A 27,376-nucleotide genomic window follows, 5' to 3' on the forward strand; every position below is an offset into this window, starting at 1 on the left:
CCTGACGCCCGGGAATGACGTCAGGCCTGTGCGGACCGCGCATCCCGACACCATGCTGGGCGCGGGCGGCCCGGGGCTCGCGTGGCGCCTGCGGCCGGTGTCGCGGGCGTGGCTGTGCGGTTGGCGCGGCCACTCTCTGGCCCTGGCGCGCGCGGCAGGCGGGTCCCGCGCAGGGGACTGGCCGCCCTGGGCGGGGCGGGGTCCGCGATGGCGTCGGCTCAGCCTGTCGGCCGCGGGGGTCGTGAACTCGGCGCCCCGCCCCCTGCAGCCCTACCTGCGCCTCATGCGGTTGGACAAGCCCATTGGTGAGTGCGGGCGATGCGGGCGTTCCGGGGCAGCTGGCCCAGTGGGAATGAAGCACGGAACCCGGTAGCTGGTACCCTCCGGACAGCCGAACCGGGCGATCTCTGGAGTGACCCCCCTGCCTTCTCGCCCCGCCGAATCCTGAGCGTCCGAGCGCGGCAAACTTTCCCTCATCCCGCAGTCCTTGTTTAAAGTAGCGAGTCGGACAGAAATCCCGTGCTCGGGTCCCTGTATTTGCACAGATTTACAGTATTGTAGCGCCTCCACTTGCATTATGTTTGATCCTTCCCATAGTCCTGTAAGGCCCCCAAAGCAAATAAGACAAGACGCTGGAGAAACTAAGGATCTTCAGCAGAGCCAGAACAGACGAACCTAGTATTTTGTTTTGTTTTTTAACTTTTTTTTTTTTTTTTAAGTGAGAGGCAGGGAGGCAGTCAAACACCCGCATGCTCCAGGACCGAGATCCACCCTGCAACCCCGTCTGGAATCTACCTAGCTATTTTAGCGCCTGAGGCGAGGCCATGGAACCTTTCTCAGAATCCGGGGCCAACTTGCTGGAACCATTGAAGCCATGGATGCGGGAGGAGAGAGAGAGAAGGGAGAAGGGATGGGGTGGAGAAAGATGGTCACTTCTAACCTGGAATCGAATAAGAGACTTCCACACCCTGGCCGAAGCTCTACCGCCTAACCAATCAATCAGGGCCTGAACCTAGCGTTTTGATACTGGGGTCTATCGCTTTGCCCCACACCACCGGTAACACAAAGATTTAATTCATTTGAATGCAGCATGTATAGCACTTAGGGACCACCTGTCACCTCACAACCCATGACCTTCTTGTTTAAAATATCACGCACCCACCTCACTGTATTTACTTGTTTTCTGTTTTTCTTTCCATAGCACTCTGTTAACAAACCTTCTGCATTTATTGGTTGAGTGACTTTTCCAATACAACATAAGCTCCCCATAAATAGTATTTTTTTTTCTTTACCTAGTGCCTAGAACAGAGCCTGGCAGTAGCATTGAATGAATTAATAAATTTCTACAACATTGCCTAGCTTTAGGGATCAAAAAATCTATGGAAACTTCCTGTTTAGTTGAAAAAGCTGATATAAGTGATATAGACAGGAAATATTTCAGGGAAGACAGTAATAACTGTGGATCTGCATTGCTGGAAAGTCAAGAAGAGAGTGTAACCCTAAGGACAGGTACATTTTGCAGAAGTGGAAAGAGTTCTTGTTTGGTGAGGGAAATATTTTTGAAAAAACTGGAAGGTAGAGTGTTGTTGGGACACGAAGAGTATAAGCTGATCTGACCTAACTTGTGGTGATGCAGTGGAGCAATCGTGGACATGGGACGCTGAAGTCCCAGGTTGGAAACTGGAAGTCACAGGCTTGAGCCCAGACTCCCCAGCTTGAGCCTAGGTCGTGGGTGTAGGATCGTCAAATGATCCTAAGGTTGCTGGCTTTTGCCCAAGGTCACTATCTTGAGAGAGGGGCCACTGGCTCAGCTGGAGCCTCCGCCCTCCTCCCCAAAGCATCTCTACCCCATCAAGGCATGTATGAGAAGCAATCAATGAATAACTACAGTGAGGCAACTACTAGTTGATACTTATCTCTCTCCCTTCCTGTCTCTCTATCAAAAATAAATAAATAATAATATAAACTGATGACCCCACATGGGTGTAGAAAATAGTAGGAACACAGGCTGGTTAAGAGCTGGACTGAAAAATGATGGGCAGTGGGGTGGGAATGGTAGAGGCTAAACTCCAGGTAACCATGATGATGGCATTGCCACTGCTCTGCATGGAAATACATTCAAATATGTAGATAATTTTCTCCACCTTTGCCCACCTACAACCCCAAGCTAGGCCTGTTTTTGCTATTCTAGGTTTATGTGTGTGCTATCAATTTGGGATCAGAGCACTGAAAGTTTATAGCAATCAGCAACTAAAGTATAAAAGCAAAATAAATGATAGGCACAGCCCTGCTATCATGACCTTTTGCTTTTTGGGGCCAGATACAAATTGATAGGCATAAATTTCCAAGCCCAGTTCTAATCTGAAGCCTAACTATAGTTCTCTTCTTTGGCTCTGTGCCACAGAGGTTCACAGGCATCCATGACAGCTCAACAGCTGCTGTTATTTCCATTTCCATAAACCTTTGGCTTCTACTTTGGTTACTAGACCACCCCACCACATATTAGGAGGAAATAAAGGGGTTATGCATAAAGCTTTGGAGGTAGACCTCTTGGATTTGAATCTTCACTGCCCATTTGAGAGACCTCAGTTAAGTTACTTTACCTATAGGTTTTCATTTCTCATCTATAAAATACCAACTTTATAAGATGGTCATGAGAACTCAATAATATATGTCAAGTCTTTAGAATAGTGCCTGTCATAATAAGTGCTCAGGAATATTAGCTGCCTGACCAAATGGTGGCGCAGTGGATAGAGCATTGGACTGGGACACGGACAACCCAGGTTAGAAACCCGGAGGTCTCCAGCATGCGTGCAGGCTCACCAGCTTGAGCACGGGGTCACTAGCTTGAGTGTGGAATCATAGACATGACCCCATGGTCACTGGTTTGGGCCCAAACATCATTGGCTTGAAGTCCAAGGTTGCTGGCTTGAGCCCAAGGTCTCTGGCTTGAGCAAGGGGTCACTCACTCTGCTGCAGCCCCCCAGTCAAGGCACATATGAGAAAGCAATCAGTTAACAACTAAGGAGCCACAACAAAAGAATTGATGCTTCTCATCTCTCTCCCCTTCTGTCTGTCTGGTCCTCTTATCTCTCCCTGTTGCTGTCTGTCTGTCTGTCTGTCTCTCTCTGACACACACACACACACACACACACACACACACTAGCCATTATTACTTGAGTAGTGGGAATTGGAGAAGATCGGGTAATAGTTATTACGTATGTGAAGAAGAAACCAGTCTATGCTTTAGTTCTAAATAAGGGAATGATTGAAGGATTTTTAAGATAACTTAGTTCTGTGTGTAACAATTCAACAAACATTTTTTGAGCCTTTTTGTATGCCAGGAACAATAAGTTGACATTAGTAGAATCCAGGTTTGATATTTCTTTACTGAAATTCTTTTGTAGGGTCATTTATTTTATATTCATCTTTTACTTTGTTGAAGTTTAATCTTGTTAATCTTTACAAACTTAAGTGTGTTTTATTGTTTTTCAAAATGGATTACAACTTTTTCAAATAGGTCACAGACTGTAGTATTTCAGGAAGTTTCAGCAGGTGGCACTCTTTCACTAAATTGGGGGTGTGATTTTCTTCCTGCACTTATAGGTGATTATGTTGTCTTAAAGATAAGGTGTAACTAGTGAATGACTTAGATTCCATTGACACAGGAGCTTTTGTCTGCCCATCACCTGCCAAAACTTGTTCATTTTATTTAACCTCCCAGAGAGTTTTTCCTTTTTCTACAGTAAACATTTTTTCTGAAACATATCTGGTTATAATAAAATTAATGCCTATCTCATAGATTTGTTGTAAAAATCAAAAGTATTATCTGCCTGACCAGGCGGTAGCACAGCAGATAGAGTATCGGACTAGGACGCGGAGAACCTAGGTTCGAAATCCTGAGGTTGCCAGCCAGCTTGAGCACAGGCTCATCTGGTTTGAGCAAGGCTCAACTGCTTGAGCCCAAGGTCGCTGGCTTGAGCAAGGGGTCACTCAGTCTGCTGTAGCCCCCCCTCCCCAGTCAAAGCAATCAGTGAACAACTAAGGTGCCACAACAAAGAATTGATGCCTCTCATCTCTCTTCCTTCCTGTCTGTTCCTATATGTCCCTCTCTCTGTATCTGTCACAAAAAAAGTGTTATCTGACAGCACGTGGCACATAGTAAGCACTATGTATTTTTTATTATCATGTGTGTTTTCATCACCAATATATTTTTCTCATAACTGTGAAAAGTAGATATCTTTCCCCTCATTTATAGGTGATAAAGAAGGAGTTTTAAAGTTTATTATAGTTAGTGTTTGGGGTCACTCCACTTACTAGTGGCAGACATCAAACAGGAAGTATGACTTTTTTCTTTCATTATAGGAATGCTTCTCATTTGTGAGGTGATTTACAGATTCCTATTAGTAAGTGAATGCATCTGTATTACAGACTTAAAGCCAGGGAAATTTTGTTCTTGAAACAAAATGGTTCCACATCTTTCTCTAGAATTGTTTTTAAATGGAGCCTTTAATTCTAATTGCAGCAGGAAAATAATGCCTGTGAAGTCATGGGTTTGTTGTTGTTGTTTTTTTTTTCATATCAGCCAGCTACCCCTCTCTCCCTCTGAGTTATAAAGAAGTACTTAAACCCATTGTTTTAACCTCTGCATATCTGTTAACTTATGTGTAAAATAGGAATAGTTATAGTGACTGTCTTATAGGGGTGTTTTTGAGGGTTAAGTAAATTTATACATATAAAGCATTTAGAATACTGCCTGGCATTTCTCATTCAGTAGATGTTAGCGGAGGGTTCAGACTAGGCTGCTCTAAGATGTGCCTCTGTGGTATGGGGATTATTTTGGCTGAAGGTAATAGAGACTTTGCAGACTCAAGAGAAACTTTTACTTCTCCCTTAAATTTTAAACTGGGGGACTTGTTCCAAACAAGAGTTATTAACAAAAAATAACTTTTAATGACCTGTTTAGAGGACAGGGCACACATCAAACTACTGAACATCTCTTCTTATCCATCTGTGAATTAGCCCCCTTTCTGGGGCTCTTTTAAAAGCCCCAGAGCTTTTACCTCATTCTTTAGCTCAGGATGTCATATATACTTCATTTTACCATCTGTCACCGAACCTCTCCTAGACAGCGGGGTGGGAATGGTAGAGGCTGACCCCAGGTAATCTAGATGATGGCATTGCCATTGCAGCGCATGGAAATGCATTCAGATGTGTGGGACCATCTGAATGTATGGGGCGGGGATCTCTGACTCTCAAGTATATGGAGTTTCCTGTACATATATCTGTAATTGTATTCGGTTAATTTTCTCTTATTAATCTGTCCCATGTAGATTTAGTTATTAGACTAGCCAAAAGAGCCTAGAAAGGTAGAGGAAACTTTATTCCTCCTCCACATTAGCTATCATTATTTATAATAGGTCCAGACTGATCGTTTCTCACTTTTAGCTTTTCCTTACCTTTTATGCTGTGTGAGTTTAAGTCCCTTTTGGAAAAATCTTCCTGGGTTCTCCCTGTTCTCTCCCCAGTTAACTTGAGTGACACTCTTTTATAGCTTTGTAGGACCCTGTGCTTGCTCTTGTCGATTGATCTGTTTATTATTGTTTATTTAACTATGTTTCTTCCTTTTGATTTATAAAAGTCAGAAACCAGCTCTCAGTCACCATTGTATTCCCAGTTCCTAGCTCAGCCCTGGCACAAAATATGTGCTTTATAAATATTTGCAAATGAATAAAACTTAAATTTAATGACGTTAAACATGATTATAAGGATGTTGTCATTTGACCATTTTTGTACAGGATCTAATCTTTCTTTAGCCACATATCTTTTTTTTCTTATATTGCTAAATAGGGAAGGAAAACTCAGAATTTCCCTAAAAGGCACCCATACCCAAACATTTGTTGAAAGACTTTCTTTTCAAAGTAAGATATCTATTAAAGTTCATATGTGAAATCTCTTATTCATGCAATCTACAGTAGTACCCGCTTATTCATAGTTTCACTTTCTGCGGTTTCAATTACCCATGGTCAACTGTGGTCTAAAAATATTAAATAAAAAATTCCAGAGTAACTTTATAAACAATTCTTAAGTTTTAAATTGCATACCACTCTGAATAGCATAATGCAATCTTGTACCATTCTGCAGGGTGTGAATCGTCCCTTTTCCAGTAATTTCACACTGTACACACTACCCACCCATTACTTAGTAGCTGTTGCATATTGCAGTGCTTGTGTTCAATTAACCCTTGTTTACCTAATAGTGGCCCCAAAGCCAAGAGTAGTGATACTGACAATTCAGATATGCCAAAAAGAAGCTGGAAGTGCCTCCTTTAAGTGAAAAGATGAAAGTTCTCAACTTAATAAGGAAAGAAAAAAATCGTATGCTGAGGTTGCTAAGGTCTATAGTAAGATTGAATTTTCTATCTGACATTATGAGGAAGCAAAAAGAAATCTATGCTAGTTTTGCTGCTGCAATTCAAACTATAAAAGTTAGCCCTGTCTGGCTGGCTCAGTGGTAGAGCATCGGCCCCGCATGTGGATGTCTCAGGTTCAATTCCCAGTCAGGGCACATAGGAGAAGCAACCATCTGCTTCTCCACCCCTCCCCCTCTCCTTCTCTCTCTCCCTCTCTCTTCAGTCATGGCTTGATTGATTCAGCTTGTGAGCCCCAGATGCTGAGGATAGCTCCATGGACCTTCTGCCTCAGGCGCTAAAAATAGCTCATTTGCAAGTGTGGCCCCAAATAGGCAAAGCATCGGCCCCAGACAGAGGTTGCTGGGTGGATCCCAGTCAGGGTGCATATAGGAGTCTATCACCACTACTCTCACTTGGAAAAGAAAAAAAAGTTGCATTCAGAGTGCATGATAACTGCTTAGTGAGATGAAAAAGGCATTAAATTTGTGGATGGAAGACATGAACAGGAAACAAGTTCCAACTGACGGCACTGTGTTGTGCCAGAAAGCATTGAGCCTCTACAATGACTTCTGCGGGATCCCCTGATACAAGTGAACACATTCACATAGCTTTGTTACAATAAATTGTTACATTTTATTATTAGTTGTTAATCTCTTACTCTGCCTAATTTATAAATTAAACCTTATCCTAGGTATGTATGTATAGGAAAAAACATAGCATCTGTAGGACTCGGTACTATCCAGTTTCAAGCATCCACTGGAGGTTTTGGAAGATATCCTCTGCAGATAAGTGGGGACTACTGTATTTGCTTTTACTTAGTTTCAGTAGTTTATGGGCTAATGCCAAGAACTAAGCCCATTTGTGCGTGTAGTTTCAAAATATTAAAAAACAGTAGGTTAATAATCTCCCTACCCCAAGACCATTTTATTGTATTATACTACTAACAGTAAAGGAAGTTTTAATTTGAGCAAGTAATATATGCATATAATATAAAATTGAGAAGGTACCAGAGCATAGAGTGAAAACAGTCTCTCAGCCAACCAGTTCTCCTCCCTGGAGACAAGTGTCTAATATATCCTTCCTGATAGTACTAACATTCAAATGTATGTATTGTGTGTGTGTGAGAGTGTGTACACACACATGTGTATTAAAATTTTTCAGATTGGCCATAAGTGTTGGACCATTTTGTAACCTCATCAGAAATACATGAAAGCCTCTGACTCAAGGGTGTATTGTCAGACTTTGGGATTTGCCAATCTGATAGGTGAAAACTGTTACTGCAATATAAGTTTAATGTGTATTTCTCAAAATTGATCATCTTTTCACATGTACAGTATAAGAGCCATTTGCATTTCTTTCTGTGAGCTTCTGTTTTGTTTTTTGTCCATTTTTCTGTTGAACTCTTATTGATCTCTCTTCAGTTTCTGGGAACCCTGTGTATTAAGGAGAATAGTCCTTTGTGACATGAGTCGCAAATTTATTGTCTCAGTTTTGTCATGTGTTTTTGACTTTGGGATTTTTTTGTTTTTGTTTTTGTTTTTACTTCTTTGGGACGCAGTGTTTAAACAAATGAAAATAGTTAACTAACTTGAATTTGTACTTTTTTGTCTTTTTATTTTTGCTTAGGAACCTGGCTGCTATATCTGCCGTGTACCTGGAGCATTGGTTTGGCAGCTGAACCGGGCTGTTTTCCAGATTGGTACATGTTATCTCTCTTTGGCACTGGAGCTGTTCTGATGCGTGGAGCAGGCTGTACTATTAATGACATGTGGGACCGGGACTACGATAAAAAGGTAGTTTCATCCTTGAAAGGAAGAGGGGCTCCTCTAAAGTCTGCAGAGTTACATGGTAGCATCACTTTTGAATGCTACATAGAGCAACAAGATCACTTAGTGTCCTCACTGAAATCCAGCATAAAAAAAATGTCAATGCCAGTTGAATGAATAGCTGGTGTTACACAGTACAGCGCACTTCCTTTCTCAGCACAAGAGCAGAAGTGGGGGCAAGGTGTGTACTTCACTTTTATGAAATGAATTAGGATTTAGAAAGCTGCAGTAAGGATGTTAGCAGTGAAGTGAACAATCTGCGCAAACCTTTGAGTGTCTATAAGAACTGTCATCCCTTCCTTTGCAACATTTATCAGAGCACTAACTATTCATATGTAAATCAAATCTTTTTTTTTTTTTTTTACAGAGACAGAGAGTCAGCGAGAGGGATAGATAGGGACAGACAGACAGGAACAGAGAGAGATGGGAAGCATCAATCATAAGTTTTTCGTTGCGACACCTTAGTTGTTCATTGATTGCTTTCTCATATGTGCCTTGACCGGGGGCCTTCAGCAGACTGAGTAACCCCTTGCTCGAGCCAGCAACCTTGGGTCCAAGCTGGTGAGCTTTGCTCAAGCCAGATGAGCCTGCGCTCAAGCTGGCTCGAACCTGGGTCTCAAACCTGGGTCCTCAACATCCCAGACCGACGCTCTATCCAACGCCACCACCTGGTCAGGCATGTAAATCAAATCTTAATTTAAATGAACATAGGCAGCTCTGTTAGCATTTGTTATAATTATTTCTTTTCAAAGCATAATTTTATTCTTTTTTCTCCTTAGAAAAATAATACATTTATTCTGAAAAATTTGTATAGTACAGAAATGGAAAGGATAAGAAGGCAAGTCCTCCTTATCGCCTCTTCTAAACCCGCAAAGAAAACTTTAAAGTTTGGTACATTATTGTGATGGAAGGAGACTTGACTTGGGGTGATGAACACAATGCAATATACAGATGATGTGTTATAGAGTTGTACACCTGAAACCTATGTAATTTACTTACCAAGGTCACCTCAATAAATCCAATTTTAAAAAAAGGACAAAGGTTTGATATGTTGTATTTATCTGGATTATTTTCAATATATATTGTCACATGTGTATAATTATTTATTTTTCAGCTGAGCATTATTTTCTCAAGAGAAAGGTCTACCTTTTTGCCTTTTTTTCTAGCTTGCTATAACAAGCACAAGACCATTAAATGCTTGAAAATAGTCAAGTAAACTTTCACTTTAAAAGTAACCCATGGTGAATTATATAAAATAAATAATCTGGCCCTGGCTGGCTGGTTCAGTGGTAGAGCATTTACCCAGCATGCAGATGTCCTGGGTTCCATTTCCAGTCAGGACCACACAGGAGAAGCAACCATCTGCTTCTCCCTGCCTCACCCATCCCTCCCTCTATTCCTTCTTTCTCTCTCTCTCTCTCTTCTCCCATAGCCATGGCCCAGTTGGAGCAAGTTGGCCCTGGGTGCTGAGGATGGCTCTGTGGCCTCGCCTCCAGCACTAAAATAGCTCGGTTGCCAAGCAACAGAGCAACGGCCCCAGATGGGCAAAGCATTGCCTGGTAGGGGGCTTGCCAGGTGGATCCCAGTTGGGGCACATGCGGGAGTCTGTCTCTCTGCCTTCCCACTTCTCACTTAAGAAAAAAAATTTTTTAAATTATAATAATCTTATATATACACTGATAAAAAAGTGAATAGTCAGCCCTAGCCGGGTTGTTCAGTGATTAAAATGTCAGCCTAGCATGCCAGAGATCATGGGTTCAACCCCTGGTCAGGGCTAATATGAGAAACAATCAATGGGTACACAACTTATTGGAACAGCTAAGTGAAATGAGTTGATGCTTCTCTCTCTCAAATCAATGGGGAAAAAAATTTTTTTTGACAGAGACAGAGAGTCAGAGAGAGAGACATATAAGGACAGACAGACAGGAAGGGAGAGAGAAGAGAAGCATCAATTTTTCATTGCAGCTCCTTAGTTAATTGTGTTATCATATGTGCCTTGATTGTGGGGCTAGAGCAGAGCAAGTGACCTCTTGCTCAAGCCAGCAACTTGGGCTCAAGCCAGCAACCGTGGGCTTCAAGCCAGTGACCTTTGGGCTCAAGCCAGCGACCATGGGGTCATGTCTATGATCCCATTCTGAAGCCAGCGACCATGCGCTCAAGCTGATGAACCCATACTGAAGCAGGATGAGACTGTTCAAGCCCGTGACCTCGGGTTTTCAAACCTGGGTCATCTGCGTCCCAGTTTGACACTGTATTTATTGCACCACTGCCTGGTCAGGCTGATTGCTTTCTCATATGTGCCTTGACTAGGGGGGCTACAGCAGAGCATGTGACCCCTTGCTCGAGCCAGTGACCTTGGGCTCAAGCCAGCGACCTTTGGACTCATGACAGCAACCTTTGAGCTCAAGCCAGCAACAATGGGGCCATGTCAGTGATTTCACACTCAAAACAGTGAGCCTGAGCTCAAGCCAGATGAGCCTGTGCTCAAGTAAGCAACCTTGGGGTACACAAGTCTGGGACCCCAGGTCAATGTTCTATCCACTGTACCACCACCAGTCAGGCTAAATATCAAGCTTTGATTTTTGGCAGTACTTCCAGTGTTGATATTTTAAATTCATAGTTCTGCCTTAGTGCTTAACATGGACCAATCTCTTGATGAAATGTTTAAATAAATGAATCATCATGTAACGCTTAGGTACCTGTTTTTATGTGTCAAGGTTGCAAGAACAGCAACTCGCCCAATAGCTGCTGGAGACATTTCAACTTTTCAGTCCTTTGTTTTTCTTGGGGGGCAGCTGACCCTGGCACTGGGTATTCTTCTGTGTCTGAATTATTACAGGTATAGTAAATGTGTTTTTCATAATTATGTATAAAATCTCTCCCTTATAGAATAAAATAAAATTAAAATATCTTTATTATAAAGTTGTTATTGGCTACCTATCGAGCACCTGTAGGTTAGCAAGTATAAGGAAATCACCACACATTGTAAAATCAAGTATTTTTTAGCCAAAGGAATTAGGAGATCAGCATTTAATTTATTCTGAACCACCATTAGTACTGCGCTACGTTTCTGAGGGATACAAGACACTTACTTATAAGTTTTCCAGGTATGTGCATGGATGTACTTGTTTTTACAGGGGTGGGCAAAAGTAGGTTTACAGTTGTTCACATTTGGAAATATTGATAATAATAAGTAATGATATAGGAATAAACTCTGGTTTTTGTACTCACAGTTGTAAGCCTACTTTTGCCCACCCCTGTGTGATTTAATGCTGATAGTATCTCTGAAGTAGTTCAGAGCAGAAGTGATAATACTCGTTAGGCAGAAAGAGGAACTGGCGTTTCCCAGAATCATGCTCTTAAACCATGACAGACGAAAAAAGTGGAAGGACTCATTCCATATCTCAAAGAGACAAAATTAAACTGTGCATCCGATGTTCGCTTACAAACTGCTTCAATGAGACAAAAAAAGAGGAGCAGGTCAGCAAATAAGCATTACTGTATAAAGACTAGATTTAATTGTATACCTTGCCCTACTAGCATCAGTCACATGAAAACACTTTGGAAGGGCATTGCTGGAGGAGGGTGTTAAGTGAGCTTTGAGGTACCTCAGAACATCTTATGTTGTTATCCTTTCATGGGGCTTTGTGACCTTATCTTCTAGAGAAATCACACCCCATGTACATATAGGGATGGATGTCTTGACTCTGATTCTCTGTTAGGATGCCTCAGTTTCTAGCTGTCTTAATGTTTGCATACAAAATCTGGAGAGGCAGTAACATATAGTGGATAATAAGTTCAAAGCCTGGCCCTGCTACTGAGTAGCTGTATGACAGTTGGCAAATTACTTAATCTCTTTGAGCTTTAGTTTCCTCACCTGCAAAAAAAAACACACAAGTAAATGAAAACTTTCTGCCTCTTAAGGTTGTGGTGACGATTATAATGAGTTAAGATATGTAAAGCGGTCATCCCAGTGCCTAATAGGTGAGAGCACTATATTGTTAGCTATTGTTATTGTGTTTGGTTATTTTGTAACACTTAAAATATTTTTTAATCTTTTATCCTAATCAAAGTCTAGGAAGAAAATTTTATGTAACAAAAAAATATAATTTTGAGATAAATTATTTTCCCAGTTAGTGTTACTCTTGTTATCCTATTTAGTAATTTGTAAGAGATGATGATGTTAATCTCACTAATGGTTTTTCTTGATTTCAGTATAGTTCTTGGAGCAGCATCCCTACTTTTTGTCATCACCTACCCGCTAATGAAAAGAATTACGTACTGGCCTCAATTAGTTTTGGGTAAGCCTGGATTAATTATAGTTATTTCCCTTGATACCCTCAAACTATACTTTTAGATATAATACCATATGCACATACATGCATGCATAATGTGCAGAGATAAAATGTCAAGTGAGTCATGAAATTTTTCAAACCAACAATAAGTTTTTTATTTTAAAGGAAAACAGCCCTTTTTATTGGCTAAAATACCTTGCATATTTCTTAAGGTTATTAACTTTTTTTTGAAGTGCTCTTTTAAAAATCTATGTCATGAAGAAAAAGAAATTTGCTGCCTTGACCCTACCTCTTTCTTTATTTTAATTAATTATTTTATTTTATTTTATTTTGAGAGATTGAGAAAAACAGATAGAAGGGAAAGAGAGAGTGAGAGGGTGAGAAGCATCAACTCGTAGTTGCTTTCACTTGTACAGTGAGCTTCTTGCATGTGCCTTGACTAGGGGCGACCCAGTGTCCCTTGCTCAAGCCAGTGACCTTTGGGCTCAAGCTGGCCCCTTTGGGATTGTGTGGATGATCCTCTGCTCATAGCCAGTGAGCCAACACTGACGAGCCCGCACTCAGACCCAGCGTCCTTTGGGTTTTGAACCAGCAACCTCAGTTTGACTTTTTATTTCTTGCACCACCACCAGTTGGACCCTACTTCTCTCTTTAGGTGGTTGATCTAGATTCCTTGAAGATTTGGGGATTGCAGTAGAAAGCACTCTGAGCAGGAGAACAAGGGTTCAAAGTATGTGTGATAACTCAGATGACTTCTCAGGGCTCCCTCTCTGTGAAGCCTTCTTCAGCACTCCCAGGAAAGTTATAGCACTCTGGGTTCCCATAGTAATTGAACGAGGCCCTTACTCATTTCTACAGCATTGATTCAGCAAGGAGATTCTGAGAGCCTGCTCTGTCTCCCCAAAGTAAACTGTAAATTCCTAAAAGATAAAATATTCTTCACATATGGATAGCTTAGCATCTAACATAGCACTTGATACATCGCAGGAATTCAGTAAGTATTTATTAGTAGAAAAAGAGAAAGATAGGTAGGTAAGAAAAGCTGTTGCACATCTATCTACTAGTCTTTTCTATTCCTTGAATAAAATGTTCCTAGAACTGTCTTAGTTCTTTGAACTATTTTTTTCTTCAGTAAATAAAAGAAGAACCTAAATATACTCCAGAGATTGATGTGAGCCTGACTGGGAAGTTGTAGTAGAATACTAAACTTAGTCTAATATCCTCTCATTCAGTGTTGTTTCTTTCTATTAAAAAAAGAAAATAGGACATTATATTCTCAACTGACCTGGGAATCTTTTGGTAAAAGGAAGACAAGCATTTTCTATCTATAAGATAATATAGGGGCCCTGACTGAGAGGTTCAGTGGATAGAGCATCGTCCAGGTGCACCAAGGTCACAGGGTCCATTCCTGGTCAGGGCACGTATGAGAAGCAACCAATGAGTGCACAACTAAGCGGAACAACAAATTGATGACCCCCCTTTCTCTCTCTCTCTCTCTCTCCCCTACTCCCTCTCCCTCTCCCTCCCTCCCCCTTCTCTCTCTCACTCTCTCTCCCTCTCTCTCCCCTTTCTCTATTTCTATCAATGTGGAAAAAAATATTTTTAAAGCTGGTATAGTTACTTCAAATATTTATCGAACCCCTGACTTTTACTTTGTGCCAGAAGCCACAATGATGCTAGGAAAATAAAAGTAACTAAACACATTCACCCTTGCCGGGGTCCAGCCCCGGGGGGGATCCAGGGGTCCCACAGGAAGAGACGGCGTCGGCGAAATCGAGTGAGAGAGCTGAATTCTTTTCTTTCTCTTTATTCTCTAGTTAGCATTTACTGCCAGGCATCTCTCTCAAATGCTAGTACAGCTCCTTTTTTATACACACACACCAAGTTACAATTACATGGTATTAATCATTGCTTCTGTTTCACTATGTTTACATGTTTCCAGATAACAGTTAATTTATATCTATAAACTACAAATCAGGTGGCAAATCATTCAAAGTACAATTAAAAAATAACTTGAATAGCGATAACAACATTGGTAAAAGCTTTTAAAGGATTAGTACTAACAAATAACTCAACTTTACTGTTGTTGTGAGTCAAGGGGCAGAGAGAGATTAACAGACAAAATCATTAGGGAGTAGCAATGGACCACCACTTGCTCAGGCAAATGGCCTTGAGTTTATGCAGTGTCCTAACTTTTCTCACAAGACTTCAAAAGGCTTGCTTATTAAGAAATTTACATAACATCAAGAGTAACTTTTGCTTAAAGATATATAGAGTGCACCTGCAAGATAGCTTAGTAGCAACATAATATCAGAAGGCATTAATTGCTATTGCTTCTATGGATTCCCCCATATTTCTCTTTATTATCTAAACGAAAAACCCTGTAAAGTATATAAATCTCATGAGAATGTCTCACTGAGAAAGCCCAGCAACTGCCTTCAGTCATAAAACAATTCTCTTAGCAAAACATTCTTTTCTTGCTGACTGCGTTCCCATCCCAAGCCACGCAACAGGCCATTCCATAACACCTTACCTAAGATTCTATTGTTTAGTCAAACTTTATTTACTATATTCACACACTAGTTAAGTTCTAACTATATTCTTCTTAGAGTGTTCCACTATCTGCAGATCAAATAAGCAAGAAGAAAGGAAAGTTTCTCTACTCTATCACATGAAAAGGCTAGGGAGGAAAAATGATGAATTAAGTGAAGGCCGAAAGGTGCTCTGCACAGCCACTGCCTTCTACCCATACACAAGTCATAATCTATTCTTTCTAACATGATTAAGAAGAAATTCTCCTACAAACTTAACCCTTTACGAGGGATATCATAGCCAGCCTCTTATGTTTATGAGCCCAGTTCAAGGGGCTTACAGGCTTTTCTGTGGAACTTACACCTTCTGTCTCATTTCCAAAGAAATTACTACAAATCTACAGGGAAAGCACGGTACTATTATCCCTGTGCCACAAATAATAGCACACACCCAGAAAAGGGGGGAATATAAGGCCAGATTAATTCAAAAGATTAAAGGGGGAAGTATCGTTGTGCCTTTCCTTGCGGTGACTTTGTCAACCCGCAGCTGTTGGTCTTTACTGCGGTGACTCTATCTTCTTTTGCTGTGACTTTGTCAACCAGAAGTTGTGGATCTTCTCCTGCTGTGACCTAGTTAGCCAACATTAGTGGATCGGCTCCCGACACACCCTCTTGAAGGAGTCCGAGAAGGAGCCAGCAATGAGCAGGGCAGCGCTCTGGCATGCAGGCACACTGTGGGACCGCAGGAAGAGGCCCTCCGTCCGCTGAGAGATTCCAGGTGGAAATAGGCCACATAGGAGAAAGGGTTTCTGAGAAAAGGCACTCAGGACCCACTGAGTTTGAGGTACCAGAGGGACTTGTGGGTTGAGATGGTCAGCAGATAGTTCAGTATCTTGTCTGAAGCTTAGGGAATCGATCAAGCTTACACATAGAGATTTAGGAATCATCAGCATGTAGATGTTTGTTTACAGTCTTCAGAGAGATGGGCTTGTGGAACAAATAAGGGTTCGTGTCTATACTCTTGTTTCTCTGGCTTATTATAGGGGAAATAGAGTGATAATGGGAAGATCACAGGATTTTGACTCAGGTCTAAGTTCAGACCCCAGCATATACTGTTTATTGATTGTGCCAGGCACCACACTACATAGGATGAACGTTGTTCTCATGAAACCTATTTATCAGGGGATACTGTTCTTTCTTTTAGCTATGGTGTTTTTTGTTGGGGGTTTTTTTTTGTGGGGTTTTTTTTTTTTTTTTGTATTTTTCTGAAGCTGGAAACGGGGAGAGACAGTCAGACAGACTCCCGCATGCGCCGACCGGGATCCACCCGGCACGCCCACCAGGGGCAATGCTCTGCCCACCAGGGGGCGATGCTCTGCCCCTCCGGGGCGTTGTTCTGTTATGACCAGAGCCACTCTAGCACCTGGGGCAGAGGCCAAGGAGCCATCCCCAGCGCCTGGGCCATCTTTGCTCCAATGGAGCCTCGGCTGCGGGAGGGGAAGAGAGAGACAGAGAGGAAGGAGAGGGGGAGGGGTGGAGAGCAGATGGGCGCTTCTCCTGTGTGCCCTGGCCGGGAATCGAACCCGGGACTTCCGCACGCCAGGCCGACGCTCTACCACTGAGCCAACCGGCCAGGGCCTAGCTATGGTGTTTTAATTGTTAACCTCACTGCACCTGTTTTCTCTTTTATAAATTGTAGCTAATAACTGCCGCAGAGCTGAGAGATTTAAGGAAAAGAGAGATTTGACAACAGCATGTGCAGAGCCTGCTACACCAAGCACTTACTACATGCTGGTGCCGCTCTCCTTCTCTGTGGAATTCTGAAGTGCGTTTAGACTCCACCTCCCTTTCTGTTTCACTTCTGCAGGCTTCACTTTTAACTGGGGAGCACTGCTTGGATGGTCTGCCGTCAAGGGCTCCTGTGATCCATCTGTTTGCCTGCCTCTTTATTTTTCTGGAATTATGTGGACACTCATGTATGATACTATCTATGCCCATCAGGTAAAGAAATACCATCTTTTAACTTTTATTTATTTATTTTTTTAAGATTTCATTTATTGATTTTGCAGAGAGAGAGAGAGAGAGAGGGTGGGGGGAACGAGAAGTATAATAGTTGCTTTATTCTAACTGTTCATTGGTTGTGTTGTATGTACACTGACTAGACAAGCCCAGGGTTTCAAGCCTGTGACCTCAGCATTCCAGGTCAGCACTCTATCCACAGCACCACCATAGGTCAGGCTGGTTTAGTTGTTTTGTTTTGTTTTTTTTTTTAAAAAAACTTTTAAGAATCAAACTAAAGCAAAAGATTTTTTTTCTAAAAAAAAAAATCATTTATACTTTCATGGTGCCAACAAAATATTTCTGTTTCATGTGCACATTTATTTACCATAGAGATCAACTCATTTATTTTATTATATTTATAATTTAAATTGTATTTACCATATGCCAGGTACTGTTTTTAAATACCTTGCAAGCCTGACCCGTGGTAGCACATCAACCTAGAATGCTGAGGTCACTGGCTTGAAACCCCGGGCTTGCCTGGTCAAGGCGCATATGAGAAGCAACTATGACTTGATGCTTCCTGCTTCTCCCATCCCCCTGCCTTTTTCTCTCCTCTCTCTAAAAACAGTAAATAAAATCTTAAAAGAAAAAAAGCCCTGGCCAAATAGCTCAGTTGTTTAGAGAGGAGAAGTTGCTGGTTTGATCCCCAGTCAGGGCACATACAGGAACAGATTGATGTTTCTGTCTCTCTTCATTTCCCTCCCCTTCTCTTCCTCTCCCTCCCCCTCTCTTCCTCTCCCTCCCCTTCTCTTCCTCTCCCTCCCCCTCTCTTCCTCTCCCTCTCCTTCTCTTCCTCTCCCTCTCCTTCTCTTCCTCTCCCTCCCCCTCTCTTCCTCTCCCTCCCCCTCTCTTCCTCTCCCTCCCCCTCTCTTCCTCTCCCTCTCCCTCTCTTCTTCTCCCTCCCCTTCTCTTCCTCTCCCTCCCCCTCTCTTCCTCTCCCTCCCCTTCTCTTCCTCTCCCTCCCCTTCTCTTCCTCTCCCTCCCCTTCTCTTCCTTTCCCTCCCCTCTCTTCCTCTCCCTCTCCTTCTCTTCCTCTTTCTCCCCCTCTCTTCCTCACCCTCCCCTTCTCTTCCTCTCCCTCCCCTTCTCTTCCTCTCCCTCCCCCTCTCTTCCTCTCCCTTCCTTTCTCACTGAAATCAATAAATGAAAATTAAAAATAAATAAGTAAATACCCTGCAAATACTAATTTAACCCATAACATCCTGAGAGGAAGGTACTTTTATTATCATCATTTAACAGATAAGGAAACGTGCATGGGCCAGTAATCTGTCCATGTCACAGAGTGGGTGGCAGAGCTGAGATTCAAGCCCAAACAATCTCAAGGGTCTGTGCTTTTAACCACTACCTTCTCCTGCCCTTCTGTTGATGCCTCTAATTTTTTTTTAACAAATATTCTTAATTGTGTGTATGTGTGTGGCAGAGACAGAGAGAATCAGAGAGGGACAGATAGGGACAGACAGACAAGAAGGGAGAGAGATGAGAAGCATCAATTCTTTGTTGCGGCTCCTTAGTTGCTCATTGATTGTTTTCTCATATGTGCCTTGGCTGGGAGGCTACAGCAGAGCGAGTGATCCCCTTGCTCAAGCCAGTGACCTTGGGTCCAAGCTGATGAACCTTGTTCAAACCAGATGAGCCCGTGCTCAAGCTGGCGACCTCAGGGTTTCGAACCTGGGTCTTCTGCATCCCAGTCTGACACTCTATCCACTGCACCACCGCCTGGTCAGGCAATGCCTCTAATTTTTGTACTAGGCAGCTTTTTTTACCTACTAAAGGCAATGAGCATTTTCTTATACTTTTACCTATTTTTTGTCGTTATTGCTTTAAGACTACATAATAGTCCATTGAGTTAATACACCATATTTTTTTAACAATTTGTCTATTTTGGCCATATAAGTTGTTTCTGAGTTTCTGCAATTATAAATAATATTGTTCTAATTACTAATGTCTTTATGACTATGAGCTTTTCAGGCAAATCTTTCAGAGTGATATTACTTAGTTAAGGGATATAAACATGTTTATAATTTTGAATACTGCCTTTTTGCAAGTTTAATAAAAAACCTCTGTTTAACTTTTCTTGGTTTATGTTCTTAATTTTCTTTTACATTTATAAACTATGAAAATTTTTTTCTGTGTTTTTCTAAAATATGACTATGTATTCTCAATCATTTACTTAAAAACTATGTCATGATTTAATGAAATTTTTTTCTAATATTTTAGTCTGGATTTTGTCCTGCTTTCTTTCATTTACCCCTTTCCCCCACCACATTTGTATTATCATGAAAAAGCTGATAGATCTGTAACCAGCCTGAGCTCCTGAAGTGAAACTTAATGGTTTAGAAGAGATGCCTATACTTTTTGCAGCAAGTCCTGAAACCAGAGGTTAGGATAGCTGTACTCCAGTTACATTAACTTCTTCAGTAAAACACCATATACGTACTCACGGACACTTTTTGTGTGTGCGTGACAGAGACAAAGAGACAGAGAGGGACAGGTAAGGGCAGACAGGAAGGGAGAGAGATGAGAAGAATCCGTTCTTCATTGCAGCACCTTAGTTGTTCATTGATTGCTTTCTCATATGTGCCTTGACCAGGAGGCTACAGCAGAGTGAGTGACCCCTTGCTCAAGCCAGCGACCTTGGGCTCAAGCCAGTGACCTTGGGCTTCAAGCCAGTGACCTTTGGGCTCAAGCCAGAGACCCATGGGGTCATGTCTATGATCCCACACTCAAGCCAGCAACCCTGCACTAAAGTTGGTGAGCCCATGCTCAAGCCAGGTGAGCCCTCACTCAAGTTCTATCTACTGCACTACCGCCTGGTCAGGCTACTCACTGACACTTTTGTAGTCCATATAACTAAAGACACAGTTTGCACCCTCAAGGTGTTTGCTGTATGAAAGGAAAAACATAAACAAACCCCACACTCATTATTATTATTTGTATTTGGGACTCCAGAAGATAGCCGCCTGCCTACAGGTGGGCACAGAGTTCAGCATGCAGCCTCTGATATACAGGGCCATATGGAAATGCTTGCAGGTCAAGTTGCTGGGGGAAACCAGTCAGCTAGATGTGAGTGCATCATCAGAACCGAACTCTACCATAAATAGAAAGGATTTGATGGGAGAAGCAAGGAATAAATTGAGTTAGTGAAATGTGAATGAATGTGGCCAGGTGGTAAGTGAGCATTTTTCTACATCGGTGATTTTAACAAGATTGAAACGAAAATGCACAGGCAATTATTGAGATTTGAGATCTCTGCAATAAAGAGGTGCTATGTGAAGAATTTGAATTGAGTTTTTCTTCTGATGTAGAAAAGGTATAGTTAAAATTCATCACAGCCTGACTAGGCAGTGGCACAGTGGATACAGTGTCGGACTAGGACGCAGAGGACCCAAGTTCGAGGCCCTGAGGTCACAAGCTTGAGCGCAGGGTCACTGGCTTGAAGCCCAAGGTCGCTGGCTTAAGCAAGGGTTCACTCGCTCTGCTGTAGCTGCTTGGTCAAGGCACATATGAGAAAGTGATCAATGAACAACTAAGGTGCCACAGCGAAGAATTAATACTTCTCATCTCCCTTCCTGTCTGTCTGTCCCTATCTATCCCTCTCTCTGACTCTCTGTTAAAAAGAAAAAAGTCATTACAGAATTATAAGAGTACAATAACGACATGTTGAAACGACATGTTGAAACAGGGCTGGAAGATAATTTTAGCAGTAACACTTACGGTAACTTTGATTTGGCCTGCATATTTATTTCTGATCAACCCATGTTTCTGAGTTACTGTCATCTTTCACAGCTCATGGAGTATATTTTTGTTTATATATAAATGTTCTTTAAAAGACAGTGACCTGTGGAATCAGACAGTGGTGATTGTTATACAACCTTGTAAATATGTGAAAACCACTGAATGTATACTTCAAAATGGTGATTTTTATGGTATGTCAATAAAAAAACAGTTTCTTCTTACTTTCTGATGCTAGGACAAGATAGAAGATGTTCTGATTGGTGTTAAGTCCACGGCACTGAGGTTTCATGAAAACACCAAGCAATGGCTTAGCGGCTTCAGTGTAGCGATGCTGGGGGCGCTGGGCCTGGTGGGGGTGAACACCGGTCAGACCGCGCCCTACTACACTGCCCTGGCTGCTGTCGGAGCCCATCTGACTCACCAGGTTTGACCATGTTCTTCTTTCCCTCATTCTTCGTTGGTATAAATTACAAATGTCATTTAAATGAAACGGCCTGCGTTTACCAAGCAAGGTACTTCTTAAACACTTGGCTTGCACTGCCTTGAACTGCCGCCTTCTCTGCCCTGACTTATCGTATATTATTTCAGAGAAATTATCTAAAACTAAATCTAGATTTTTTTGCCCTGGCCGGTTGGCTCAGCGGTAGAGCGTCGGCCTAGTGTGCGGAGGACCCGGGTTCGATTCCCGGCCAGGGCACACAGGAGAAGCGCCCATTTGCTTCTCCACCCCTCCGCCGCGCTTTCCTCTCTGTCTCTCTCTTCCCCTCCCGCAGCTAAGGCTCCATTGGAGCAAAGATGGCCCAGGCGCTGGGGATGGCTCTGTGGCCTCTGCCTCAGGCGCTAGAGTGGCTCTGGTCGCAACATGGCGACGCCCCAGAGGGGCAGAGCATCGCCCCCTGGTGGGCAGAGCGTCGCCCCATGGTGGGCGTGCCGGGTGGATCCCGGTCGGGCGCATGCGGGAGTCTGTCTGACTGTCTCTCCCCGTTTCCAGCTTCAGAAAAATGAAAAAAAAAAAAAAAAAATCTAGATTTTTTTTTCCCCTCTGATTTTTCTGGAATTACTTCTGATTTGTGTCTGGAAAAATTTCAGTGATGTCTGAAAGTTGTGGGTTGAAATGAATTACCTGAAAGCAACTGATCAACACACTTTATTTTAAAACATAGGATTCTAGTGATGCTTAGCACACTAATTATTCATAGGTTTAGATCTCACTGGCATAGACACCAAGGCCAGATAAGTCATGAAATGATAACACATCAGAGTTTTGTGTAGATAGTTGGAAATCGTCATTTCAGGATATGCATGTACCCAACACCCCAGGTCCTACGAGCTGATATTATGAATCTATACTACTGACTTGTACACAATGAACTAAATCTAATTTGTAAATTGGTTTTAGAGAGAAAGAAAAAAATATATCGATTTGTTGTTTCACTTACTTATGCATTCATTGATTGATTCTTGTATGTGCCCTGACCAGAGATTGAACTCGCAACCTTGGCATGTCGGGATGAAGCTCTAACCAACTGAGCTACCCTAATTTTTTATTAATAATTAGGTGAATGTATTTTTATATTAATTAAATAGATGGACTATTTTTGCATACTGTTACCGTTATTTTCTTCAGACAGAAGTTAGTGAATCTATATTTAGATGATCTGTTTTACACAGATTATTGCTAGTAATTTATCAGTGTGAGTGAAACTTATATAACATGGTGTGAAGGAAACTAAAATCTGATGTCTATAAAGTAAACCCCATGCTGGATCACCTTCACCGTTTCCCTCACTAGGAAAGCTAAAAGATAGGAATTGGTGATGCTCTAGGATGCTCAGATGTCACCATTTTCCTCCTCAGAATTTGCCAGCATCCATAACTAAGCTCTGTGGGATTATCATCATCAGTTGATTGTCTGGTTAGGGTAATGAAGATGTGGCAATATTTAAGCACTTGGATATTAGTGGAAAAAAATTATGAGGACAATCACAAATATAACAAATACAGCTCACAAAAATTAGGGGATATTTTATAGCTTCATATTTATTTTGAAATATCTCTTAATTTTTGTGAGCAGTATATTTGGAACCCACTTTATATTCTCAAGTGTTTGTGTGGTCCTCTCTCCTGTCATTGACATGATACCTAGGATGGACGTAGCCTTGCAGTATTTTTTTTTTTAATAATTTTATTTTATTTTTTTTTAATGGGCTGACATCAATAAATCAGGGTACATATATTCAAAGATAACAAGTCCAGGGTATCTTGTCGTTCAATCATGTTGCATACCCATCACCCAAAGTCAGATTGTCCTCCGTCACCTTCTATCTTGTTCTCTCTGTGCCCCTCCCCCTCCCCCTTTCCCTCTCCCATTCCCCCCTCCCCCCCGTAACCACCACACCCTTATCAATGTCCCTCAGTTTCACTTTTATGTCCCACCTACGTATGGAATAATGCAGTTCCTGGTTTTTTCTGATTTACTTATTTCGCTTCGTATCATGTTATCAAGATCCCACCATTTTGCTGTAAATGTTCCGATGTCATCATTTCTTATGGCTGAGTAGTATTCCATAGTGTATATGTGCCACATCTTCTTTATCCAGTCATCTATTGATGGGCTTTTTGGTTGTTTCCATGTCCTGGCCACTGTGAACAATGCTGCAATAAACATGGGGCTGCATGTGTCTTTACGTATCAATGTTTCTGAGTTTTGGGGATATATACCCAGTAGAGGGATTGCTGGGTCATAAGGTAGTTCTATTTTCAGTTTTTTGAGGAACCACCATACTTTCTTCCATAATGGTTGTACTACTTTACATTCCCACCAACAGTGGATGAGGGTTCCTTTTTCTCCACAGCCTCTCCAACATTTGCTATTACCTGTCTTGCTAATAATAGCTAATCGAACAGGTGTGAGGTGGTATCTCATTGCCGTTTTGATTTGCATTTCTCTAATAGCTAAAGAAGATGAGCATCTTTTCATATATCTGTTGGCCATTTGTATTTCTTCCTGGGAGAAGTGTCTGTTCATATCCTCTTCCCATTTTTTTATGGGATTGTTTGTTTGTTTGTTGTTGAGTTTTATGAGTTCTTTGTATATTTTGGATATTAGGCCCTTATCTGAGCTGTTGTTTGAAAAAATCATTTCCCATTTAGTTGGCTTTCTGTTTATTTTGTTATCAGTTTCTCTTGCTGAGCAAAAACTTCTTAGTCTGATGTAGTCCCATTCATTAATTTTTGCCTTCACTTCTCTTGCCATTGGAGTCAAATTCATAAAATGCTCTTTAAAACCCAGGTCCATGAGTTGAGTACCTATGTCTTCTTCTATGGACTTAATTGTTTCAGGTCTTATGTTTAGATCTTTGATCCATTTTGAGTTAATTTTTGTACAGGGGGAGAGACTGTAGTCCAGTTTCATTCTTTTGCATGTGGCTTTCCAGTTTTCCCAGCACCATTTATTGAAGAGGCTTTCTTTTCTCCATTGTGTGTTGTTGGCCCCTTTATCAAAAATTATTTGACTATATATATGTGGTTTTATTTCTGGACTTTCTATTCTGTTCCATTGGTCTGAGTGTCTATTTTTCTGCCAATACCATGCTGTTTTGATTGTCGTGGCCCTATAATAGAGTTTGAAGTCAGGTATTGTAACGCCCCCAGCTTCATTCTTTTTCTTTAGGATTGCTTTGGCTATTCGGGGTTTTTTATAGTTCCATATAAATCTGATGATTTTTTGCTCTATTTCTTTTAAAAACGTCATTGAAAGTTTGATGGGAATTGCATTAAATTTGTATATTGCTTTGGGTAATATAGCCATCTTGATTATATTTATTCTTCCTAGCCAAGAACAAGGTATATTCTTCCATCTCATTATATCTTTTTCAATTTCCCTTAATAATGGTTTATAGTTTTCATTATATAAGTCCTTTACATTCTTTGTTATGTTTATTCCTAAGTATTTTATTTTTTTTGTTGCAATCGTGAAGGGGATTATTCTTTTGAGTTTGTTCTGAATTGTTTCATTGTTGGCATATAGAAAGGCTATTGACTTCTGTATGTTAATTTTGTATCCTGCGACCTTACTGTATTGGCTTATTGTTTCTAGTAGTCTTTTTGTGGATTCTTTGGGGTTTTCGATGTATAGGATCATATCATCTGCAAAATGTGATACCTTTACTTCTTCTTTTCCGATATGGATGCCTTTTATTTCTTTGTCTTGTCTGATTGCTGTGGCTAGAACCTCTAGTACCACATTAAATAAGAGTGGAGAGAGTGGACAACCCTGTCTTGTTCCTGATTTAAGGGGGAAAGCCTTCAGTTTAGTGCCATTTAATATGATGTTAGCTGATGGTTTATCATATATGGCCTTTATCATGTTGAGATATTTTCCTTCTATACCCATTTTGTTGAGAGTCTTAAACATAAAATTGTGTTGTATTTTATCGAAAGCCTTTTCTGCGTCTATTGATAAGATCATGTGGTTTTTGTTCTTTGTTTTGTTGATATGGTGTATTACGTTAACCGTTTTACGTATGTTGAACCATCCTTGAGATTCTGGGATGAATCCCACTTGATCATGATGTAGCCTTGCAGTATTTGAAAAGAAAGGAAATCATGATGATTTTAAGTCTGCGGGCCACAATAAGAAAAGCTGGGGAAACAGGGTGCTGATGCTTACGCCTGGGGAAGAGTAAGACAGGCACATGAGGCTGCTGATACATTGCAGGACTACCATGAAGAAATAGGAGCATATTTTTCCCGGGTCACCAGCTGTAAATCTGGTTGCTAGCATTTCTTTGTCTATGTGGCAGTGGGAAGGAGATTTGTACATGTATGGGAGTTTTTTCTTTCTTTTTTAATTGAGGGAAGAGAGATAAGAAGCATCAGCTTATAGTTGCGTCACTTTAGTTATTCATTGATTGCTTCTCATACTTGCCTTGGTGGGGTTGGGGGAGCTTCAGCCATGCCAGTGATTCCTTATTTAAGCCAGCAACCTTGGTCTTAAGCTAGTGACTTTGGGCTCAAGCCAGCAACCATAGGATCATGTCGATGATCTGTATGGGGGTATTTATGATCATAAATAAACTGGGAAAGGCTCAGTACAGGCATTTGGTGATGACCAGCTATATGAAATATCTTTCAGCTCATTAGAGAGCCCTGCACAATAGTGTTGTCCTGCCCAAATGTGACTTGTTCTTCTGCTGAGAAACATTGCTCCAAAGCGTAAAGCTGGAACTGAAGGGTAGGAGCTGTAGGAAGCAGATTTTAGATCAGTCAGTGGAAGAAAGAGTTTCCTAAATATAATTGAAAAGAGCATGGGTTGCCTCTCAAAGCATTCATGCAGCCCTCCTGGGGAAATTTTTAGGGCACAGCTTAGATGATGCCCAGTGACAGGTATGATAGATTTGTCTACATTGGGAAACCATTTGGGGTACATTAAGGGCTTCCCATTGCTTAAAATTATATAACGAAATGCTGACATCTTCTCTAGTGATGTGTTTTTGATGCCAGAAGCTCAGACGAGTCCTGACGCCGCACTGTGTTCCTCTCTTCCAGATTTACACCCTGGACATCCACAGGCCCGAGGACTGTTGGCATAAATTTGCCTCCAACCGAACAATAGGAATAATAGTTTTTTTAGGGATTGTCCTTGGGAACTTGTGGAAAGAAAAGAAGACAGAAGAAACAAAGAAAAATACAGATAATAGAATACAAAATTGCAAATGAAGTTTATCTAGGAATTTGAAAGTCAGAGACTTTCACAAAACACTCTCAGCTCTTGTTACTACATAATTAGATTTACATGAGAGTCTTATAATGTTAAAGAATTAAGAATCGGAAGATGAAAAATTTGAGCACATTTGCCCAGATTTTAGTTCAAGTATTTACCATCAAAATGCTCCTGTCACAGAAAGCTGGGGCTCTTCAGGATTTGAGATGACCTTGAGTATTGAAGTTGATGTGTTGTTCTTCTGCTCATTTTACTTCTTATCTGTAGTTATGGGAATCATGAGTTTTGGCACTTTGAAAGAAACCTGATGTGTATCTCATTTAAGGAACTTCTGTAGGAAAAATGGACTCTTGTTAGGGAAAAATAAAAGCTGCCACAAAAAGTTGGGGCTCATTTTTTTTATGGTGACCTGTACTCACTGCAAAAAGCTGTAATTCGGAAAATTATTGTTTTATGTATAAATATATATATATATATTTAGGAGAATTTAAGTTAATAAAGTTAATAAAATTTTTCCCTACTATGTCTATACATACTGCCGTTGTTACCAACCCTAATGTGTATTTGGGAGATCAGATCTCTGTGTGTAGCCATAGCGACCAGAATAGGAAGACAGGCAATCACCAGGGACTAGTTTAATTTCTATGTGCTTCATTTTTTTTTTTTTTTTACAGAGGCAGAGATAGACAGGGACTGACAGACAGGAACGGAGAGAGATGAGAAGCATCAATCATCAGTTTCTCGTTGCGCGTTGCGACACCTTAGTTGTTCATTGATTGCTTTCTCACATG

General features: G+C 41.3%; 1 protein-coding gene across 1 annotated transcript; it reads left to right on the forward strand.

The window, feature by feature from the left end:
* COQ2 (coenzyme Q2, polyprenyltransferase) lies at positions 1-27,108 on the forward strand. The gene is made up of 7 exons (XM_066280247.1): positions 1-305; positions 8,039-8,205; positions 10,956-11,077; positions 12,454-12,539; positions 16,932-17,065; positions 21,096-21,284; positions 26,411-27,108. Exons 1-7 carry the CDS (start codon positions 53-55, stop codon positions 26,579-26,581), a joined length of 1,122 nt encoding a protein of 373 aa, XP_066136344.1. The 5' UTR covers positions 1-52; the 3' UTR covers positions 26,582-27,108.
* Positions 27,109-27,376: the final 268 nt, after the last annotated feature.

Source organism: Saccopteryx bilineata, chromosome 5, assembly GCF_036850765.1.
Source record: "Saccopteryx bilineata isolate mSacBil1 chromosome 5, mSacBil1_pri_phased_curated, whole genome shotgun sequence".
In the NCBI taxonomy this organism is placed as follows: Eukaryota; Metazoa; Chordata; class Mammalia; order Chiroptera; family Emballonuridae; genus Saccopteryx; species Saccopteryx bilineata.

Coding starts and splice junctions, on each gene's coding strand:
- COQ2 (XM_066280247.1), top strand. CDS start 53: ATGCTGGGCGCGGGCGGCCCGGGGCTCGCGTGGCGCCTGCGGCCGGTG. Junction 8,206..10,955: donor ACCGGGACTACGATAAAAAG/GTAGTTTCATCC, acceptor TTATGTGTCAAG/GTTGCAAGAACAGCAACTCG. Junction 12,540..16,931: donor CTGGCCTCAATTAGTTTTGG/GTAAGCCTGGAT, acceptor TCACTTCTGCAG/GCTTCACTTTTAACTGGGGA.